General features: G+C 37.4%; 1 protein-coding gene across 1 annotated transcript in view; it reads right to left on the minus strand.

Annotated features, from left to right (window-relative positions):
- The window catches only part of DNM3 (dynamin 3), a 172,359-nt gene that overhangs the window by 102,991 nt on the left and 48,775 nt on the right, over positions 1-20,593 (minus strand). Inside the window, exon 15 of the mRNA XM_010284144.1 lies at positions 15,705-15,818. Within this exon, the coding sequence (XP_010282446.1) occupies positions 15,705-15,818 (114 nt within the window). The remainder of the gene's footprint in view (positions 1-15,704; positions 15,819-20,593) is intronic.

Below are 20,593 nucleotides of genomic sequence, written 5' to 3' on the forward strand. Positions count from 1 at the left end.
CAATCTAAACATTGCCAGTCATTATAATCACTTGTTACCACTGTGCTGAGCGTACATGGCCCCCAAAACAATTTATTATCCAAAAATCAGTTCAGATGTTCAAATACGTGCATGAATGCATACACAAAATTTAAGCTGGAAAATACACAGTGAACACAAAGTCACCCATATATGAGAATTCCTGCTTTATGGTACTCTGGTTATTTTCCAACTTTTCCAATTATGCATTGGTAAACTTTGACTGCTGGCTAGAAAGGCAATAAAACTACTGAACAATACAGAACACAAAATGATAAAAACCACCAGACTGCTAATGAGGTAAGAAAAAGTGGCATTGGTACTGAACCTCCTGTTCAGTTCCTCACATACTCAGAGGCAGATATCGACATCGGCTAACTATAAGTATCCACCTCAGACGTGCTGATTTGTCCCCTGCTCACTGAAGATACAGGAAACGTGGGCTCCTAAGCATAGTTGTTATGAATTTCAACTCTGTTAGAAGCCCAAAATAGCTGGACTGAACCCTTCCAGCTCTGCTTTCTCCCCATTGCAGTCTCTCCTGCAAACTCTTACAAAGTATGAGGCAAAGCACATATGCAGAGCAAAAAAGTGGGATTGGGGAGAGAAAGGCTGCAGAGTCGGTGGAAGAGTAAATATACTAAAGCATCCAAGTTATATGTTTGATGAGGACGGAAAGAAGGCCAAAGAGGGCAAGCAAAAAAGACGTAGGGGAAGGGAAAAGGACTGAGAACAGGGAACACAGCGCTGGAGGCTATAGTTTTCACCTGCCCGTTATGTTTTCCTCACAGAAACCACACAACAGAGGGCATTAGGCTGGAACATTATCCAGCACATACCGAGCTGGAGTGAAGCAGTTTATAAAAAGAGCAAATCACTATGTGCAATACCAGGGCCAGACGGCTTGGAAAATTGAGCAGCACTTACAGATGTGGCTCTTAGCAGTCATATCATACAGGGCTCCCTACCAAAGGGCACCTTCAGTCAGCACTGATAAACTGCTGCCAGCCTCATAATTTTTTCATTTCATTTTTAATCAAGAATAATGTTACAATCAATAAATGAGGATGATGGTGCAAGCTCAAGCTGAAAGTGAGCAACATGCTTCGTAACGTGTTCTGATAGCAATGGGCACAGCTACTTATAAGCACAGATCATTTCTATATGCATTGACCGGAAGTAACAAAATTGCGACGGGGCAAACATTTTAAACAAACAAACAAAAAATTAGTGGGTCAGACTGCAGTGGAGTACCAAGAAACAACAGGATTGCAAGACTGCATGAGACCTTGCCCAACCATCAGTGGTATTTGTTGATTAACAGAAAGGTGACAAACTCTGTAGAAGCAAGTACCAGATACTCTTGCCTCACATGTTGATGCTTCCTCCACCGTCACCTCTTCTCTCCCCACATTATCCTTACCTTCTTTCTTACATCCATAACCCAAGCATCCTGGATAAAAGTGAACGTAATTTCACAGTGTAACTCGGGGGATTTTCTGCAAATTGAGACTACTCCTTTTCCTTTGTTCACTGTCATTGGCATTTAATTTTCCAATCACTTTGTTCACTCAGCTACAAAATCAGACCCTGGAGGTAGTTTTGCATTGTTTTTTTGCTATGATGGCAGTGGCAGCCTATTGGTACTGTTCCCTGTGCCCTGTGCCTACCTGTTTCTAATCCTCTTAAATCATGACTTAGCTTATTGAGTGCTGAAAAGAGTTAACCTTTACTGCTGGATGTGCACAAAAACCTAGAACAAATCACGGTAGGCAACTTTCTGTTGCAGAATTTCAGAAGTAACTATGTTCAACTGTCTGCTATTATTTCAACTCATTTATCAGCTGCAGACATCCCACTTACTGTTCTGTAGTTCCCTGGATCACATCTAGAGCTTTTGAGAAAGATGTACAAAATTTACGATTGTCTAGACACTTCCTACAGTAACTTTTTTTAATGTAAAAATGCACATTAGCTGCAATTCAGCTACTTGACTAGTTTATAAAATGTTCTAGGCTGCCTTTACACAACAAGTATACAGCTCCCATGCTAGCTACACTACTACAAAACAATCAAGCAGAAATATAGCTATTTTCTTTTTCATGGTAGCCCTCCAAAGAAGTTGGACTTTTCAAAATCCTCAGTTTCCTCCAAATTAAAAACCAATTAATATTTTAGGCTTGTGGAAAATAATTTAATCATTGGGCTTATTTCATAGGCATGACAGTATGTCAACATGATGATAAATTCATGAAAAATGAAAGTTTATCACCACCTTTGGAAGGCACTTCGGATAAGCTCTGGGTAATTATTTTTGAGATCGACTCTCTGAGTCAAGATTACTGCAACCATGAAAGCGGCCTGCCATTTAAGAAACTACAGCGAAATGAGAGCTTCAGGAAGTTGATCAGAAGCCGTTTTAAATCCCACAGTATAACTGGGGAGCTAGTTAGTGGAAGATTTCAAATATTTCAAGTATAGTGTGAACTTGGGATCAGAAGGAATGGAAATGTCGATTGCTTTTTGGCCCTATTCCTTTCCAAATAGAGATCAAGTGGAAAGGGAGGGATTTGGTCTAAATGTCTAATGCAGATGCGTGTAACTAGCTAAGCAGCCCTTAGGAAGGAAAGAAATTGCATATAAAAGGTCTGAGTAGCTTTGCACTATATTAGAGGTTCTCCCTGACAAGGCTTTAGCATCTTTCTGGGCACCCAGAACAACTCAAAACCCCTGTTCTTGTACTCCATTCCTCTGAAGCGCTGCTTTTGCCAGGAAACAAAAAACTTACAGGGAATGAATTTCCAGGCCGCAATGTGGTGAGCGATTCTGGTTCTATTTAACCATCTCAGGAAAAATCCACAGACTAATGCTGCTGCACTCGGCAGCAAGATTCAAAACTTCACTTCCCCCGGTCCCTAAGCCTGCTTGGCTCATTAACGCATTCCCTCCTGTTTTATCCAGCCTACCTCCCCTTCTTCTGGTATGGAAAGATCCCTGGAACACTGTCTTTTCTGGACAACATAATTTATTGCTCTTGGTGGCACATGCAGCAATTAATCTCTGATGGTTCCTCACTGGGGAAAATCTGACCCACTATACTGAGGGTCCCACTCTCAAAAATCTCTCACTATTCAATCTTTCCAAAATCATATTCTTCTTCCACAAGTTAAGTGCCAAGCAGGAATATAATAAAAAAGCCAGCTCTTACACAGGTAGTGATATGCAAACAAGGAGCCCTCCTGGCTTATCCATGATGGAGCTCTACTTTCTCCTTTATAACAGCTTTATCTCAAAGTCCTTGCCCACCAACACACTTTGTCTTACATGCTGTTTCTAAGAACGCCAAGCACTCTGCACATTAAACCTCTTTCTATAGCTTCTTCAAACCTCTACCTTTGCCAATTACAAAACCCCTCCAGCACTGCTTGGACACACTCTAGCCACTGTGAATCCAAACGACAGAATCGGATGCACAGTCTGAAACAGACACGCAGTGCTTGGCCCTCCACCACCGCAAAGAGGCCTGAAGGTCACTTTTCCTTTTCGTTGGCCTGAGACTCTGATTCCAGCTTGCCCAACATTCAAGTTTATTACATTCTTTGTCCCCAAAGTTAGAGTTCTGCAACCAGCCCCATGCATGCCTCTAGGAGCTATGGCGCTCTCAGAATCTTCTATGACCTAGGAAGAGGCAAATCACTAGGAAGTTATTTAGGACACCAGAGCTCACAGCACACATTTAGATTTACATACATTCCTGTCCAGGAAGTTGGTGGAGGGCTACCTTTCAGAATATATTACCAATACTGATATTTGCCTCAGGCTTCTAAGCAGAAAAAGAGCTACTGGCAACAATTCCATACAATGCATATACAGACCTATACTCAATCACAGCCAGGTTTGACTTCAGAAGACCTAACTTGATACGTTAGCTGTTGTTTTAGACCATGGGCTAAGGCAGATTAAAAAAAATAAATAAAAAACCCCAAACAAACAAAAAACCCAATTACAACAGATTCAACGGCACGAGTAACAAAGAAAAAAAGTTTACAGGAGAACAAGGATAGTTGCCTGTGAGGGGAATATCTTAAAATCTACGGTAAATTCATACTTGGCAAAATCCAATAGATCTGGTAAACATCAAAGATAAAATTTAGCAGGACAATTCCACCAAGCACCATTAAAAGAAAAATGGGACCAGCAGGGTTACCAGCGAAAAACAATGCCAGGCCTAATAGCACTGATCTACCAGAAGCAATTTATTATGACACCAGAAATAGCTATTTTCACAGTGGATGCTTGAAATGAAAACTTTAAAGCTTCTTTAAGTCTTGAGCTATAGCAAAGTATTCAACCAGCCAGCCAAAATAGCTGAAGGGAAATAGGAAGGCCACATGTGGAACTAATTACTCATGTAGAGGCTATGACAAAGAACATTTCTCCAGACTTTTCATGGGGGCTTCACTTTCAGGAAGTAACTCTAATTACTGTTCAAGTCTCGGCAGCCTGCATGCTGCTGACAGTTCCAAGAAAAAATGAACCTATTTGCCCTTTTCTTGGTCTGAAATGCCAAAATAGAAAGGCACAACTAGAGTCATTAAAAAGAAAGCAAATAAGCACTGGCTTGTTGCATTAGCTTCCTGAGCAGAATCCTTTTTATAAATTTGGTTTTTCAGCCTTCACAAAACAGAAAATTTTGCGTCTACATTAACTCGCTCTCAGTTGGCTGCAGTGAAACTGTACATCTTGACTTTTTACAGCTTTTCCATACTGGGGCCCACTTCCTGCCCAGTTGAAGAAAAAAATCTGGCCTGAAGATGAAATGACTGCTTAACATTACACTAAAACATCTGGTACCATTTTATACACAGACCCATGTCTGAGAGCAGGCAATTCTAGCGGTCTCACCAGCGGCACAGTGCATACCCAAACCTCCCCAGGGTGACATCATCCCATATATGGACTCTCAGGCCCAGCCCTCCCCCTTTTCCTGGTCCTAAATTCATTGCCAGATCCCCAGTCTGCTGCAAATGTGCCACGTCAAGACTGGAAATCACAGCACTTCAGTGTGTTTCAGTGAGTGCTGCAGAGTGTGAGGGAGAGCCGAGCACAACCCGTGATGCAGGAAGGCAGTTTTTCCCCGAGACTAAAAGAGGATTTAAAATAAATAAATAGACGCGTCCGGAGATCCTGCTCCGTCGCCCCAGTGTTCAGACTACCTGTTCAGGACAATGCTGTTGTACAGTAGTCTGCACATTGGTTAGACTGGGCAAGGGAAAGCAGCGGCATGGACTATTGGGGACGCAAGTTGCTATTGCCAAGGAGAAGACAGTTATTGCTCCTTTCAGATCTCATATACAGTATTTTTCTTCACAGGTTTTGCACACTAGGGAATAAGAAACGCTAAGGGACACTGTGAAAAAGGAGGACTTCAGAATAAAGCGGGGAAGACATTCTGGTAAGGCCTACTTTGGAAGAACACCTGGCCTATGACCTGGCGAACCTAGGTGACTCCCCTCCCCCCTTCCTCCAGTCATCACTGCAAGAAAGATGGAGCTCTGAGGGTTTCCTAAAACTTATGCAAGAAATGAGAGAGGTATATTGCCTAGACGTATACTACCTAGAGAAGTGTACAAGAGTAGAGTTGAAGCTGGTCATTTCTTTTTTCTTTCTTTTTTTTTTTTTAAATTTAAAATAAAGTTTTTGTTTTTCCCACACAAACTAAAAAGGTAAATTTAATTTATTTTTTTTTTATTTGTAGCAACCAGTATAAATATTTAAGGAGTATATAATTTTTTTTTAATGCAGAAAAGGCTTGCTAGAAGTATGTATTCTGAATAGCTCCTGTTGTGAACTATGATCTGAAGATCAATTTTAAAAAATTATTTTCTCTTAAAGTAATAAAATAATAGAAAAGAATGCATGAATATTATTTTAAATTACTGTAACCTTTGGAAGAACTGTACTTAGATTTTATATGTAGCTGAAACTTCTTTGCAAGTAACCTATGCTATGTGTGCTAATGAAAACCGGGAGGTAAACCATAGGAAATCTATGACTACTCCATGCTAGGTTTCTGCTGTGTAGAATACAAAGTTTTTGATTATCAGGAAAAGTTACCTCTGAAAGTTCAGGATGTGATGGAAAAAAACAATAAATAAAACGTAACAAACGGCTTTCCATCCTGATACCTGGCTGGCCATTGCCTATAAATGATCAGCACCGATTGATTGTTGCCGCTTTCATGTGTACTTTGAATCGCTGATATTTCTTCTAACATTCAAAATGATAAGTTACTTTGTCCTGAATCCCACTGATAAAAATGGAATTTGTAAACGAATGCAGAAGTTTGCTTTGGTGAATTTCCAGCTGTCCTGGTAGGGGAAAAAAACCCCTCAGGCTGAATGAAATCCCCACGGACAAAATAATACAAAAAGTCTGGGCTGCAATTTGATACCAGCTGAACTCCAGAGTCAGCTCCCCTAAAGTTAACACTAGTAACAAACTACTGCAACTGGAAAAAAAATCCCATCTATATGGTGCTCATTATTGCCAGGAGGCTTTGAATAGCTATACTATAAAAATAATTAGCATAAGTATGCAGCCGTTAGTATTATAACTACCCAATTTTGCAGAATGCGTGTTATATTTTAGACAGCCTTGGTCCTGTACAATTTTTTAAAATATGTATATGGTTATTACCTTTTTCATTGCTCCTTCAATAATCAATAGAAGTCCTATTGGGGAGAGAAGGTCGAGTAGCAACAGCGTGACTGTGCCTATACTGGCTGTCTTAAAGCCTACAAAGCAAGAACTAGCACTGTCATTTCCCTTAGCCTCCCATCAAAGCTTATGTATTTTGACTAAAAGAATTCTTTTTTAATGTATATATAACACTTAGAGGTTATCTGCCCTCTCTTCCTTTATTTCACAGAAGATTATCTTCAGGATTAAATTACTGGGTTTTAACCCATTATAGTATGAGTAGATCGAATTTTTATTCTACTTTAAAGTGGAGTTACAACACACAGTTAAATGTAGTTATTGATAGAAAATCTGAAGAGACAGGAAGAAATTAAAAGGAATGGAACCAGGTTCAAACTTGCATTAATATTTCTCAATCTCTCTTTAGGTATGTTTGCTGTTTTAAGGCATAGCAAGTCTGAGAAGTTTTATGACTTAGATTTTGTTTAAGCGGCAGAAAAATGTTTTCAAATCTTGTTAAAAAACTTGCTTAGTTATGCTTTCAAGGGGAACATTATTGTTTGCAAATATTTTTTCTATTTAGTGCTTACTTGCATAGCTACTTTTATTTTTTTTATAATTCTAGTCTAGAAATTAAGAAAGGAAGTATTGTTATCCAGTCAGTAATAGGCTCTCAGTGAAAATACTGTTGAAGATAGCCTGCGTTAACTTTTGCTAAATAAGCAAGGACAATGAAAACATATGGAACTTATGTTTCTGTTAACTCTAGTCCACTATTTGCATTAATCTTTATTTTAAATGACCTTTCTGGATTTAGGAAGTGATTCCCCTCCCATACACCCATGACTCTTCAAAGTTACATTTTTAGACTGTAAGGCTGAGATCTAGGAGGCCCCCCTTGGCATGGGGCTTGGAAAGGAGGCGGGGGGGAAATGCAGTGTGCAGAGCAACAGATAGGGAAGAAAGCCTGCATTGTTAGGAATGAATAAGGAAGTATATCTACTTCAGCTCAGTAATCAAAACATTTTCAAAGTGAATTAAGCGATTCTGTGGTTCTTAAAACAGTGCTGTTTTAGTTGAAACAAGTTCTAGTTGATCACAGTCATACAGAAAAGATTTCCGTAGTTATAAAACAAGAGGTTTTAAATATGCTTGTCAAACAAACAAGATAGCTGTATACAAATATTTCAAGAGAAAAAACAAAAACCCAAACATTACTTTTTGGAATGACTAAAAAAAAAAATAGTAGGCTCCAATGCATACTAAATCATGGTGAGAGTTCTGTAAAACCGGGACAATCTCAATGCTTAAGCCTGTTGTATGAACTAAATGATGCAGTTCATATTACCATAGAATACGCAAAATCAGGAAAAGAAAATTAAAGCCAGTATGAACATTTAAATAAGTGAGTGTTTCAAAATAAGGGACTTACTGTCATCTTTAAAGGAGCATAATTTTTTTTAGTACACTCAACAAAATTTAGAAGGCAAGAGGAAGACAAACATTTCAAACCTTTTCTACATATTCCTGTAATTAAAAAAAAAAAAAAAAAAGGAAAAAAGCAAAGAAGGGTGGGGGAAAGTCACTTACTTTTACAGAAATAACTATAGATCAAATAAGCGTCCAAATGTGGAAAAAACCTAGTTACTTTAGAAAAAAAAAAGTCATTTGACATTTTTCTGCCTTGCCATTAAGTTGCATGTTATCTTCTGTATTACCGTTACCAGTGCTATTTAATGCATCTGTACTTTCAAAAGACTAAAAGACAGTGCTATCCTCTCCACGCTCCTTGCCCCCATTCCTGTACTATCACCGTGCATCCACAGACATTTCTGCAGACCACCCAGGCATCATTGCTATATGGAAAATACTATAACCAAAATAATGAAATACTTGCATAAAAATTCCAAACTTCTAAATAGAATGTTAAATTATTATAATCTTTTAATGAAAATCTGTTAAGCAGATTGGAAAATAAGAAACCCTAAATCTTAGTGTGTTTTTTTTTTTTTAAATAATAAATTTTAATCAAGAGCATAAATTTACTTCTACTTGCAAAAGCCTTTTTATTAAAAAAAAAAAAATCCTAATTGAAATAATATTAAGGGGCAGGTTTAAACCCACAAAAAGACAGGAAATGCCCTAGTTGAGCATGAAACTTTCCTGAATAACGCTACTGCACTTCAATACTGCATTTTACGCTGCATTGCAAGACAGTATCTAAAAATAACAACCTGCCCTGAAATAAAAAATCCTGATCACAGTTGGAGAGAATAAAATTCTCAACTCAATTTCCAACCTACCAATTTTTAAAGTCAGATCTTTAACATAGATTTCTGTAAATATAATACTGGCAATGATGAAATTTTTTTGTTGTTGTTGTTATGAGTATTCTAATATATTCTCAAAGCCCTTTACTGACTCAATCAACCAGATACAGCACCCAAAAACGTTAAGCTCTTTTAGCAAATCAACTACAATTTCAAGGAGTATCAGATTTTCAATACAACCAAGAGGAGATAACTATCCAGCCCTTAGTAGTACTTGGTGAATTAACTGAGGGCAAAATAAATTTGCCTCAGTTCAAGATGTAAAGCTCTTTGCTGATTCTTTGATGAATTCTCCTTGTGTACAGTTATTAGAAAGACCGCACAATCTTTCCACTTACAACTTTTACTCCCAGCAAAACCTCCCAGATAGTTAATAGAAAGCCTATTAAAAAGCCTATTAATTTGTTCTTCCAGTCCTTTTATACTATAGGTTGCCAATGAATTTTACTGTACAATTCTTTGCTATTTCACAAAGGATCCATAATACAGAAACTGAGCCCTAATTTTCTCTCAGACCAAGGACTTTTTATTTCTTTAACAACTAAATCGAGACATTAAATTTGATGGAATCTACAAAACAAGCAGTGTTTTATATTTGTTTTAAAAGTACTTCTGATTTTCCACTTTTGTTTTTCTTTAAAACGGTCAAGCGGGAAGGAAGACATGCCAACTTAAAGCATGCACTTAAAATTTCACTTAGAGCTACAAAAATTTAAGTAAGCGTATTATAAAGTCAAAGTAAGAATATTTCATGTCTTGGAATTAATTTTTTGTATCTGAATTAGCTAGTCATGTTTTGTGCTTGTATAATTTTTTTTAAGACATCTTATTTCATCTTACTAGGTTCAAGGAAAATTTTATTCATATAATTGATAAACTTAATTTGTACACTTCAACTTGTATATTAGCTAAAATGCATTTTTTTCTTTATGGCAAAATAACAATTAGAGCTAGAACACTTGAATAATTATGTATTAATTTATTATTAGTCTAATTTAAAACCTCAACACTATCCCCACCTTTAGCCTTTTGGTAAATTCATCCTTTTTATAATCAGTTTTCAGGCTGGAACTCAAGTGTTTTGCTGCTATTCTGTATGGATATGCTTGAGAAGGGTTTGAAAGCACAAGTTTGTTGCTTACCTATGGAGGCACTAGCGAGCAATAATGATTTCAGAACACCATTATAAAACAGACTAATTGAATCTGTATATAAAAGTAATACAACTATTTTTTCCCCTTTTAAGCTTTCAATGTATTTTATACCTTTTGAAACAACACCCCAGTGATGTTGCAAATGTCATTACTAAATTGGATTACAGTCACTGTGTGCATTTTATATACAGGAAAGTTTAGCAAAGCAGCACATCTTGTGATGTGAAATGATGCTATTTGCATGCTTTTGCTCTATAGCGTAGTCTATGTTTAACTGAAAAACTTACGGAAGCTCTATGATATTATTTTGTTTTCTTACAAAGTACAGATTTTGAGAGAAAGCTAAATTTAAACACTATGCAAAGCAAAATACTGAAGAAATATTATAAGTGCTTTAACATATTAGCAAAATAGATACAAAATGCAACCAGTTTTCTTTCCAGCACACTCCCTTTAACTGGGTTAATGTGCAAGTGGTTGCCTCCATTTATGCGGAAAGATTTTTATTTTTAACATGCAAGATTGTTGTACTTATCTGCTCCTAGAAAATATGTACTGTATAAACACATCCTTTATCTTGAACTTCAGTATTTCTGTGCTTCCAAGAAGAGTAAAAACATCTGGTTAAATTACTATGTGTGAGTACAATATGCAGGCAAAATCCTGTATGAATTGCATATAAAATAAACCATGGCTTCAGTCCTTTTTGTTTTTCCAAATGTTCAGTGTGACCAGTCTGTTGAAATCGCATCTTTGATATATGTCAGCACAATGACAACTAATGTACTGAAATGCTTCTTTTCCGAATAAAAGCAAGTTACGTTCTTGTTCTACAGCTCCCAATGTTTTAAAGTTTAATTCTGTTATGTGTGTTCCCCCCCCCCCGCAACAAAAGCCCCCCAAACCGGAATGGTACAAACTGTTGCACACCAGCGGTGATGGCTCCAAGGGACTGGCTGGACGGAGTTGTCATGTGTCTGCCTGTCTACACTTGCTGTGCAGAACATCCTCTCACCTGTACAGCAGGCACAGACAGGCAGTCGCATGACAACCCAGCCTGAGGGACAGCCGCCAGTGGGAAACCGCTCTGACACACCAGAGCATCTTCACCAACAGCTCCAGCCAAGAGTCACTCTGGATCTCAGACGGCCGGTCAGTAACCAAGCCGCGTACTGCAACCCACCTAGAGTCAAACCAACACTGCCTATAAAATACAATAAAACCCACTGCTGAAATTTTTACTGTGCTCCTATAGTACTCTTTTCCTAGTTGTTCTCATTAACTCACTAACAAGTTTTATTTATATGCAGCTTTGCGGCACCATTGTACGTTTCGCCCTCCCATTTACTCCTCAGCCAAAACTCGAGCAACTTGCATTACTAGATTATTGTCAGTGTAAAAATCACTAAAATTCCTGCTTAGCCACAGAACCCGAGAGCAGCTTATTGTGTGGCAAATTAATTCTGTAAGCATACACCGTGTCATACCTTAGAGTAAGGTATGAGAAGGTATACCTTCTCCCCTTTCCACTTTCTCACCTCCTCACTTATTTTCATATCTGCCTCCCAAATCACGAAGAATTTTACAATTGGGAATAAACTGTGAAGTTATAATACAAACTGCATCTATCACTGGATGTTGACAATACTATCCTTCCCTTTTGAAAGAGAATGGAAATATTTTATTTGGAAATAAGACTAAAGGGTTTTTTTCCAATAAATGTAAATTTCACATTTTTAGAAATCCTTAACCTGTGGCCCAGCTTGGCATCCTTTGCACACCAATAATGCCAGCAAAATCTCTGGATGCTTTGGAAAGAATAATAAAATCACATTCTCTGACCATGCCCTGTAAAAATGCTACACCACTTTACAAATGGCATCCTTTTGCTTACAATAAAGAGCTTTTTGATTCACAAGCTAGTATGGCGTTCCACATTCCCAAAATCCATTTTATCCTAATATAGAAGTGGCTAATTCACAAACTTCATATTTGAAGGTTGACTCTGAAATGAACCTTAGCACAAAAGCTTACAGCTTCTTACAGTAACAACTGAGAGCTAAGATGCTCGGATTTGATTTTTGTCTGTGTGTAGGTATACCTTATAATACTTCAGCTAGCATTACATAGAATACGAAAGAAATCTGTATTTGTGAGGTCAATGAATGTGCTAAACTTGCACTTATTTACAACAGCCTCAAAGTGGTACACAATATTTTCCTTGCGTCACTTTAAGCAAGTGGAAAAGCACAAAGTCATGGTATTGGTCATTCAGCAAAGTTATGAACACAAGCAACTGTATGCAGGATCAGAAACTGATCCAGATTAGTATTCACATAACTGATACTCTAACTGCTATAACTACACTGCTCAAACATCAGCTTGATATTTCCATAATTACAAGCCTAAAAGGATTCTGAGGCACTGATTCCCACCTCATCAGGAATAAAATCCTGTTGTATGTTTGAGCAGCAACAAAAACATGTCAAGAAACCAATCATTTCTTTTGTAATACTGAGATCATACAACAAATTTTGAAATCTTTTGCCAAAGTAACTTGCCTCAAAATGCATTCCACTGTGGCATCTTCACTTATAAAAGCTGCAGCTCACAAATAAAGGAAATAATTTACATCCTTCTAACGGCACTAGCAAGCAACCACTTGCATTCAGCGAGTGATTTTCATCTCAGAGTAAATTCCAGACTATAGGAAATGGGCTCAGCTTACACTAGAGGGGGTACACAGCCCTAGAGGTCCTAGCAAGCACTGTAGCTCTGTAAAGTACATTGTCAGAGCTCTCTGGCACACAAGCTGCTACAACATTCCTTACTCAGGGGTAGAGGTGCAGGGGGAACAAACTCATCACTATGACAAGAGAACAAAGGTGAGACCTGACTTTCTGCATCTTCCCCAGCTGCCATGGAGAGGCTCTTGCCACTGTGCAAGGACTGCAGTAGTGACCTGCCCAAGTGGGAGGCACGGGGGATCTGAACTCCCTACGACCTTCACAGCATGCAGAGCAGTACTGAGCCGGGGCACAGTCCAGACACATAAACATGGGTATCACTTCACACATCACTGAAAACTACCTTATCTTACCAGGGTGGAAATACAACAGCATGCAGCCATTTCAGTAATCATCTGAGAACAGGATGTGACAATTACGAAACCAAGCTGAAAGCGAGAAGAACATTTTAAGGAGATGAAATATAATTACAAAAATTGGAATTCAACCAGGAGATCAAACATTTGCTTCTTTATTTTCAGAAGGCAGTAGTTCTGTTTCTGAAACGAGCCCCTTGTCTTTTGACTAACCTAATTGTCAAGCTGTGGCTTTGACCTTCTTTAGAAAGCATCTAAAACAGACCTTACTAAATTTTTAAGTCCTACTGAGTTATGTTATCCAACATAACTTTGTGAACTCTTTCCCAGGACAGCATAAGCAAATTATACAGCAAATCTGTACTTAAGGAGAAACTTCTTCCACCAGCAAAGCATGGAATAGTACTACAACGTTATCTTCTCTTGCCACTCCAAGAAACGCCTGAGTGATCTCCCATATTGGCCTGAATGAACTACTTGTATTTTCATGGCTCTCAATACACAACTGATGGGCAATTAAGAGACATTATTTTAAAATATGCACATGGAAATCAGACAGTGGCCATTTCCCTCCATGTACTATTCTGAGATTCCCAGTTGACTCTTCCTAGCAGACTATCAAAACAAACGATTTATTTTTAAAGTTGCATAACAGAAGACATTCCATGAGTATTTTCAGGAATTTTTATATTTCACACTAAACAAAGGTCAGACTCAAAGCGACACCAAAACTGCCTAAAAATTGCCACAGCACATCTTGGATGCACCTCCAATTGCTTGAGACAGAACATAGCAAGGGGTGTTAATCTCACCACATCACATACTTTATTTTAGTTAAAGTTACCTGTACCTAATCTAAGATAAAAAGTTCTAGTAGCTTCAAGACAGATCACACAAAACAGCTTCAAATTTTCAAATTCATAAAGGCACTTTTGCATTTCTTTTTAATTCATTTTTATGTCATTGCAATAAAATACTTCAAATTATATTTCAGCAATCCGAGAATAAAACTTCCCCTCTTGACACTTCGCACTTGGCTCCTCCCCTCTGTCTGACAGGCACTCAATTTTCCTGTTACAGTAAATACACTTGAATCCCTTTAAAACTTAAATAAAAGGGCAAGGGGCAAAATCTTCAAGATTAACCTAATTTGTCCCTCAATCTTAAGGTCTACTGCAAAATGGCTACTGACCTAGGAAATAAATACTACTGACCAGCGGAGTTTCCACCATCAGTAGTATTACTGAAGTAACTACCTGTGATGAGTACCACATTCTGGATCCCACAGAACTCAGCAGAGCTCTGGCTTATGTACATGCATTGCAGGACCTCTCCCCAGTGGTTCTAGAAAGTCCACGGCAGTAAAACATTAAGGTAGTTTAAACAGAATATGAATCATCTGCACAGTCCCCATCAACCAACTCCCTGCTTTGTTGGGGTAAGCCTGTGTTTTGATTATTACTTAGAATAAGATGGAAAGATTGAGTGGTGTTTTAGAGCTCATTTAAAACTCTCTCTTTACCTCTGCCTCTTCCATCTAATGAAATGGTTCATGCTAAAAATCACTATTTTTTTTCTGAAAACATTTCACTTAAACTCCATAATAGATCAGAAAAGAATACGATTTTTTTAAATGTAGCCCAATTTTTCTACAAAAACCAACACAAACCTTAAAAAAAAACCACAAGGATTTTACTGTAAAGCTGATAGTGCACATAATAATCCCATTTTAACCTTAAGAAATTAACAAAGCTGCTGGAGTTTCAGATAGAACATATCATTACCAACGTTGTTGAAAAAAAATAGTTGAACAGAACAGAGCTGCCTAACACATTCAAGAACGTAAGCAACCTGGAGATCCTGTTTATTAGAAATTATTATTAGAAACGCCTCTTCCAGGTCTCATACTACTCACCTCAGATTTACTGATCAGCAGCGACGTTTCTTACCAAGGTGCATTTTTTGCCAAATTGCCAGAGAACAATTTTTATCATTAAATCACTTGCTGTAGAAGTAACTTTACCTAGACAATTTATAGTCAGCTTACAGAAGATGCGCAGGGGCAGTTCAGACAGGCATAGGACAACAACCAGAACATTCCAAGAAAGGCTTTTTTTTTTTTTTTTACCAATGTGTGCAAACCACAGGAAGAAGGGAAAAAAGTAAAACAAAAAACAAAACCACCCCACACAACATTTCAACATTTTACCAGAAGTCTTAGAGAGTCAGCATTTTCCATTAATCAAAACCAGAAAATTTAAAGAACACAGGTAAAATCTTAAAACATTCTTTCAGTTCAAGCCTGTAGAAGCTGATTTAATATTTTAAGCTGTTATCAAAAGACTGAATAAATACTGGGGCTTTTTCCCCAGTAGAAAAAAGTTCTTCATTCCTTACCTCATCATCTTTATACCAGGACAAGCTTTCTGCAGTTAGAACGAACCAGTATTCCTTGGATCCTCCTTTCATGATCCCAATATTGTTGATGGTCAGCCAGCCTTTCCGGATGACCTGTGCAGAGGTGCAGTCAAGCACAAGTTTAGTTCATTACTTACTTGACATAACTCTGCTGCTGCATTCATTCTTTTAAATAAAGACTTGCTAAATGAAACACAAACAGGTGCATTTTGTCAGTCTCTGGCAGATTCAAGAGTTTTTGCAGGTTCCTACCATTCAAGGGAAAAAAAAAAGATAACAAAGCAAATATAGTGTTTTCAGCTAAAAGGTTGGAGAAAGAGAAAAGCCTAAGTGTTATCCAGCTATACTTAGAGCAAGTATGAGTGCATTAAGGATCATGCAAACTTGAACATATTTATTTGCTGTATAACAACACATTGTAAAAGTCCATACAACTTTATATATGACTACTCTTTTCTAGTCTAATTGTTACGATCATTTGTAAAGTTGGATACTAGGAAAAGCACCTAGATTCTGGCAAAGCAAGTGGCTTCTGGTATAGGTAGAACAGGAAAAGAAAAGGCGGGGGGAACCCTAAAGCGGCAATAAAAACCAGGGGGAAAATGGGTAAAGCAGAACTTTATAAAATAGATACAAGCCAAAGATGAAAGAACAGATGCAAACAGCATAGTTATAAATACTAAGGTCAGGAGGCTACATCACGCAATGAGGAAGGAGGGCAAAAGAAAACTTAAGAGGAATGAGACAACTCTAGAGGTGAAGACAGAATGGTCATGAGAACTGGTTTATGGATCATATAGAAACTTTCAATTTTATTAGAACATTTACTGTTTTCCAATACATATATGAGAAAGCAAGCATTCCTTCCTACCATTCTCTGAACAAGACAACAGAACCCTCCCAATCACACTGATGCAGGGAACCTCAGTCACTCTGTTTCTCCCCACAGCAACACCCTCTACTTGCCTATGAAGTATTGAGATGGAAAGAAGTGCTCAGGGAAACCCTTCAGAACTCCCTCAACAAGTCCCACAAGCATGGACTTGTGTGATCAAACATGAGTTTCCTCTTGCTTCTAGAGGAATATATGAGACTCTGACATTCCTCTCACAGGGTTTTACAGAACTAGTAACTCCAACATCAACAGATAACCAGAGAAAAACATTGCTCAATATCTACTCCTTGTCATGTGTAAAAGTTTCAGAATTGGAATTCACTCCCATTCAGCATGCACGTTCATGTAAGCTCCCTGAAAAAATAAGCTTTGGTATTGCACAGAGCAAGGGACTGACTTATATCTGATAACTAAACCCAAGAAAGTGATCAGAAGTTACACCTGAAAAGCTGGTAAAATTATTGGTAATACACATAATCCAAGAGTATCAAGATGATCATGTTTTCCTACAACATAGTTTTACTTTCCCGAAAAGCTGAATTACACCTTAGACTCCAGCCACTTTCTCAAAAAATAACTCAAACTGTATTTTAGAAACAAGTGTCCTTCCATGGGCAATAAGCAGCAAAGATTTTCAAAGAATCTTTTGAAGTTAAAAAAAACAACAACAACTTTGAGGGTGGGGAGGTGTTTTTTTTGTTGTTTGTTGTTTTTTTTTTAACTATTGTGTTAGCTATGTTGTATAGTACTTCAGCTTGAAAAATGAAAGTAGTGTGTTTCATTATTGTTTTCACTAGTTCATTTTCTGGTTGGTTTGGATTTAAGAGATCCATTTCAGTATTTCCTATCATATTTCTAAATGTCACTCTGTGCAAACCGGATATTAGTGACATGAGTTATGAACTTCAGGAAGGTGAAAAATATGGGCATTGTCAGAAGCTAGTGAAGACAATATTCTGACCGGTAGTTGGGACTCCATGTACAGGATGAACAAGAGATGACACAGTTCCTTCCTTCAGGATCCTGATACCTAATCTGGGTGCCTGAAAAATGGAACTTAGAGGGTACAAATGCACATGAACAAGCCAGAAGGAAGTAATTTTCTGATAGTTCAGCTGCACAAAACCCAAATCGTACCTGTTGTTCTTACTCTCCACCACTTCATGGATAAACAGGAAAGCAGGATTTCACACAATAAGTACATTTTATGTATTGATGCATAACTTATTCAATTAATTCAAATAAGGTATTTGTAAAAGAAACACATTTCAGAATCAGAAAGTGTTCCATTTCTTTCAAAGTATTTGAAAGATTATTTCAAGATGAGTGAGAGATAAGTAAAATTGACTGGGCAGACAGAAACACAAGTGCAAAAACCGTAAGACTGGCTACTGCCACAACAATACAAGCAGCAGTATTTGTTAACATAAGTCCCTACTAAAGTTGTGTTACGTCACTCCATTGAAATAATTTTGAACACACAACACAATGCCCAGCACTACTCTATCTTCTAATCACTGTCATAATAACATGTGTTACCAAATAGTAAGCACATTGAGAGAATAAATATTGCAAAAATTACTCTGTGAGGCATCCTTACAAGCTACTGGTTCTTTGGGTTCAAATATGAAGATTCTCACACCACAGAGGCTAAAAAGGAAAAACAGATTAGAGGGGAAATCTAATACAGTATATCACTGTAATTTGCCAAATGTCAGAGCATAAACTGATCCTGTCCTGATACTGAACACAACCAAGATCCCGTGACATTGTTTCCCCAAAAATCATTCCACAATATATCGCATAACTTAAAAATAATGACAGTGGCTTAAGTCCTAAACATGTCTACTTTAGACAAAGATTTAGTCTTCACTGAAGCAAAGCACTCAGCAGTGAAAAACCGAAACACGTTTACAAATGTAGTTAAACAAAGATTGAGGTGATTAAGTCAATCACGAAGGAATCTTAACCTAAAAAATAAGTATCATTAAAAGCCATTTAGAACAGCAGTACTTCTCTAGTCTTGATAAGGTGAAAATTCAACAGCAGCATGTCTCATTCAAGGATATTTCAAAATTTAGCATCATGTGGTTGTCCACGGGCATCACCTCTTTTACAGAGACACTGGCATTTCTTACAGAACAGCCTTGCCATGATTTTTCATGACCACCTCACTGACCATGGCACAAGCTTCCATTTCCATCTACTTGCTTAAAAAAAAAAATCTGTAAACACTTTTTTTTCCTGGGTCATGCAAGGTAACAAGATTTAAGTATATCTGAAGAAAAGAAGCAGCAAAGTATGCTACAAAGCAGGATTAAAAAGTAAAAAAAGAAAAAAGGAGTTACTAGGAGAAGAGTTACTTATTAGCACTATAGTTCAGGCCAACTGACGGAGTCTGAATGCTACTTGTGTCCAGAACAAGTGAATCGGATTGCTGGTGTAACATTGTAAAAAAGGAGGCAGGTCAAACAAAGCCTTCAAACCCAAACCTCCAAATCACTTGGACAGTGACTTGAATCTCCTAGTTCAGGTCAAGCCCCTTCTCCAATCACAGGGGCTACTTCAAGCACGGCAGCAGATTTTGCCACAGAAGTAAAACACAAAACAGAATTTCATATAAATTACATATAACGCTCTATAATTTGAGTATCTTGCATTTTACACACAGAATATCACTTGGGCACATGGAGCAATGACACCTTCATCTTCAAAGGTTTATCATGAAGGGGAACTTTAAGCACTAAATTTTAGTCACCAAAACAAATCTCAACACACAAAATACACAATTAAGAGTGTGTCAGCTTTCAGGAACCAGATCTTGCTAGCGTGCTGTGTAAAACCAAGCATTACACTGATTATTTCAAGCAAATTAGAAGACAGACTAACCTGTGGCTTAAAAAGAAACTTTGTGGAGTCAGGTCAAAACCTCAGGCGGGTAGCAAAGAAAAGACAAACAAAAAAGGCCAAAGATTAAGCATGAGAGGATAAATTAGTAGTAGAGGAAAAAGGAGCAAAAACATGTTAAAAGGAATTGGCATTACACTTCTTCCAAAAATGCAATGTTGCTGCACTCATCTTACTTCTGAGATAACTATTAACTATTTCTGTGTATCTGCATCATTCCAGTTCAAACAAAGCTACAAAAAAGAAAAGCAACGGATTGCAAATCAGCATCCCATTGTTTTGGGACAAATTATTGATCTTGATCTCCCAAGAGATGCAATTCAACTGCTGTTAGAATCAGTGCTGCCTAGTCCCTTTTCCTTTATTGAACATAAGTTTAAGTTTGTTTGAAATAACTAATATAATTTGATCATGTGGCAACAAATGGGAAAAAAAAAATGTATGTTTTCATCACAGTTATTACCAAAGAATGCACGATACAGAGATTTACTTCTTACACCTAACCATCACTGAACCAGGAGTAACTTGTTATAAAATCAATTGCTGTTTAGACAATTAATTCTAATTAGTAATATTAAAGGCATTCACATATTTATTTACTCATGAGGTGGAAGGGTTAGAAAAAGAGTCTGTCCATGATATATTGATCCTCCTGGTGCTATGAAAAGAATGCTAAAAAGGCTTTAAATATTTCTAAGTTTTTATTAATAAAACTCACTTTTTCTACCAGAATTAATTTCTTTACATAAACAGAATACCAAAAACAGTACCAGTACCCATAAACAGCATGTTCATTTACGCAAAAGCTAACGTTTCCTTTTGGTTACCAGAAACTTATTTGCCCACCTTTCAAAAAGAGGTTTACTACGAAGAGAGGCACTCATATCAGACAAAAACTGCTTTCCAGTTATATAATAAAATAACACCAATTAGTCATTTTAGTTTGAGGAACTCAGTAAATTATAAAAATATTAATTTCAATTCAGTTTTCTACAACATTTTAAGTTATACTAGTTCATACTTGTAACAGCAGGTTAGTAGCAGTTAAGTGATGAACTGCAATTAT

The sequence above is a fragment of the Phaethon lepturus genome, unplaced genomic scaffold, assembly GCF_000687285.1.
Source record: "Phaethon lepturus isolate BGI_N335 unplaced genomic scaffold, ASM68728v1 scaffold20950, whole genome shotgun sequence".
In the NCBI taxonomy this organism is placed as follows: domain Eukaryota; kingdom Metazoa; phylum Chordata; class Aves; order Phaethontiformes; family Phaethontidae; genus Phaethon; species Phaethon lepturus.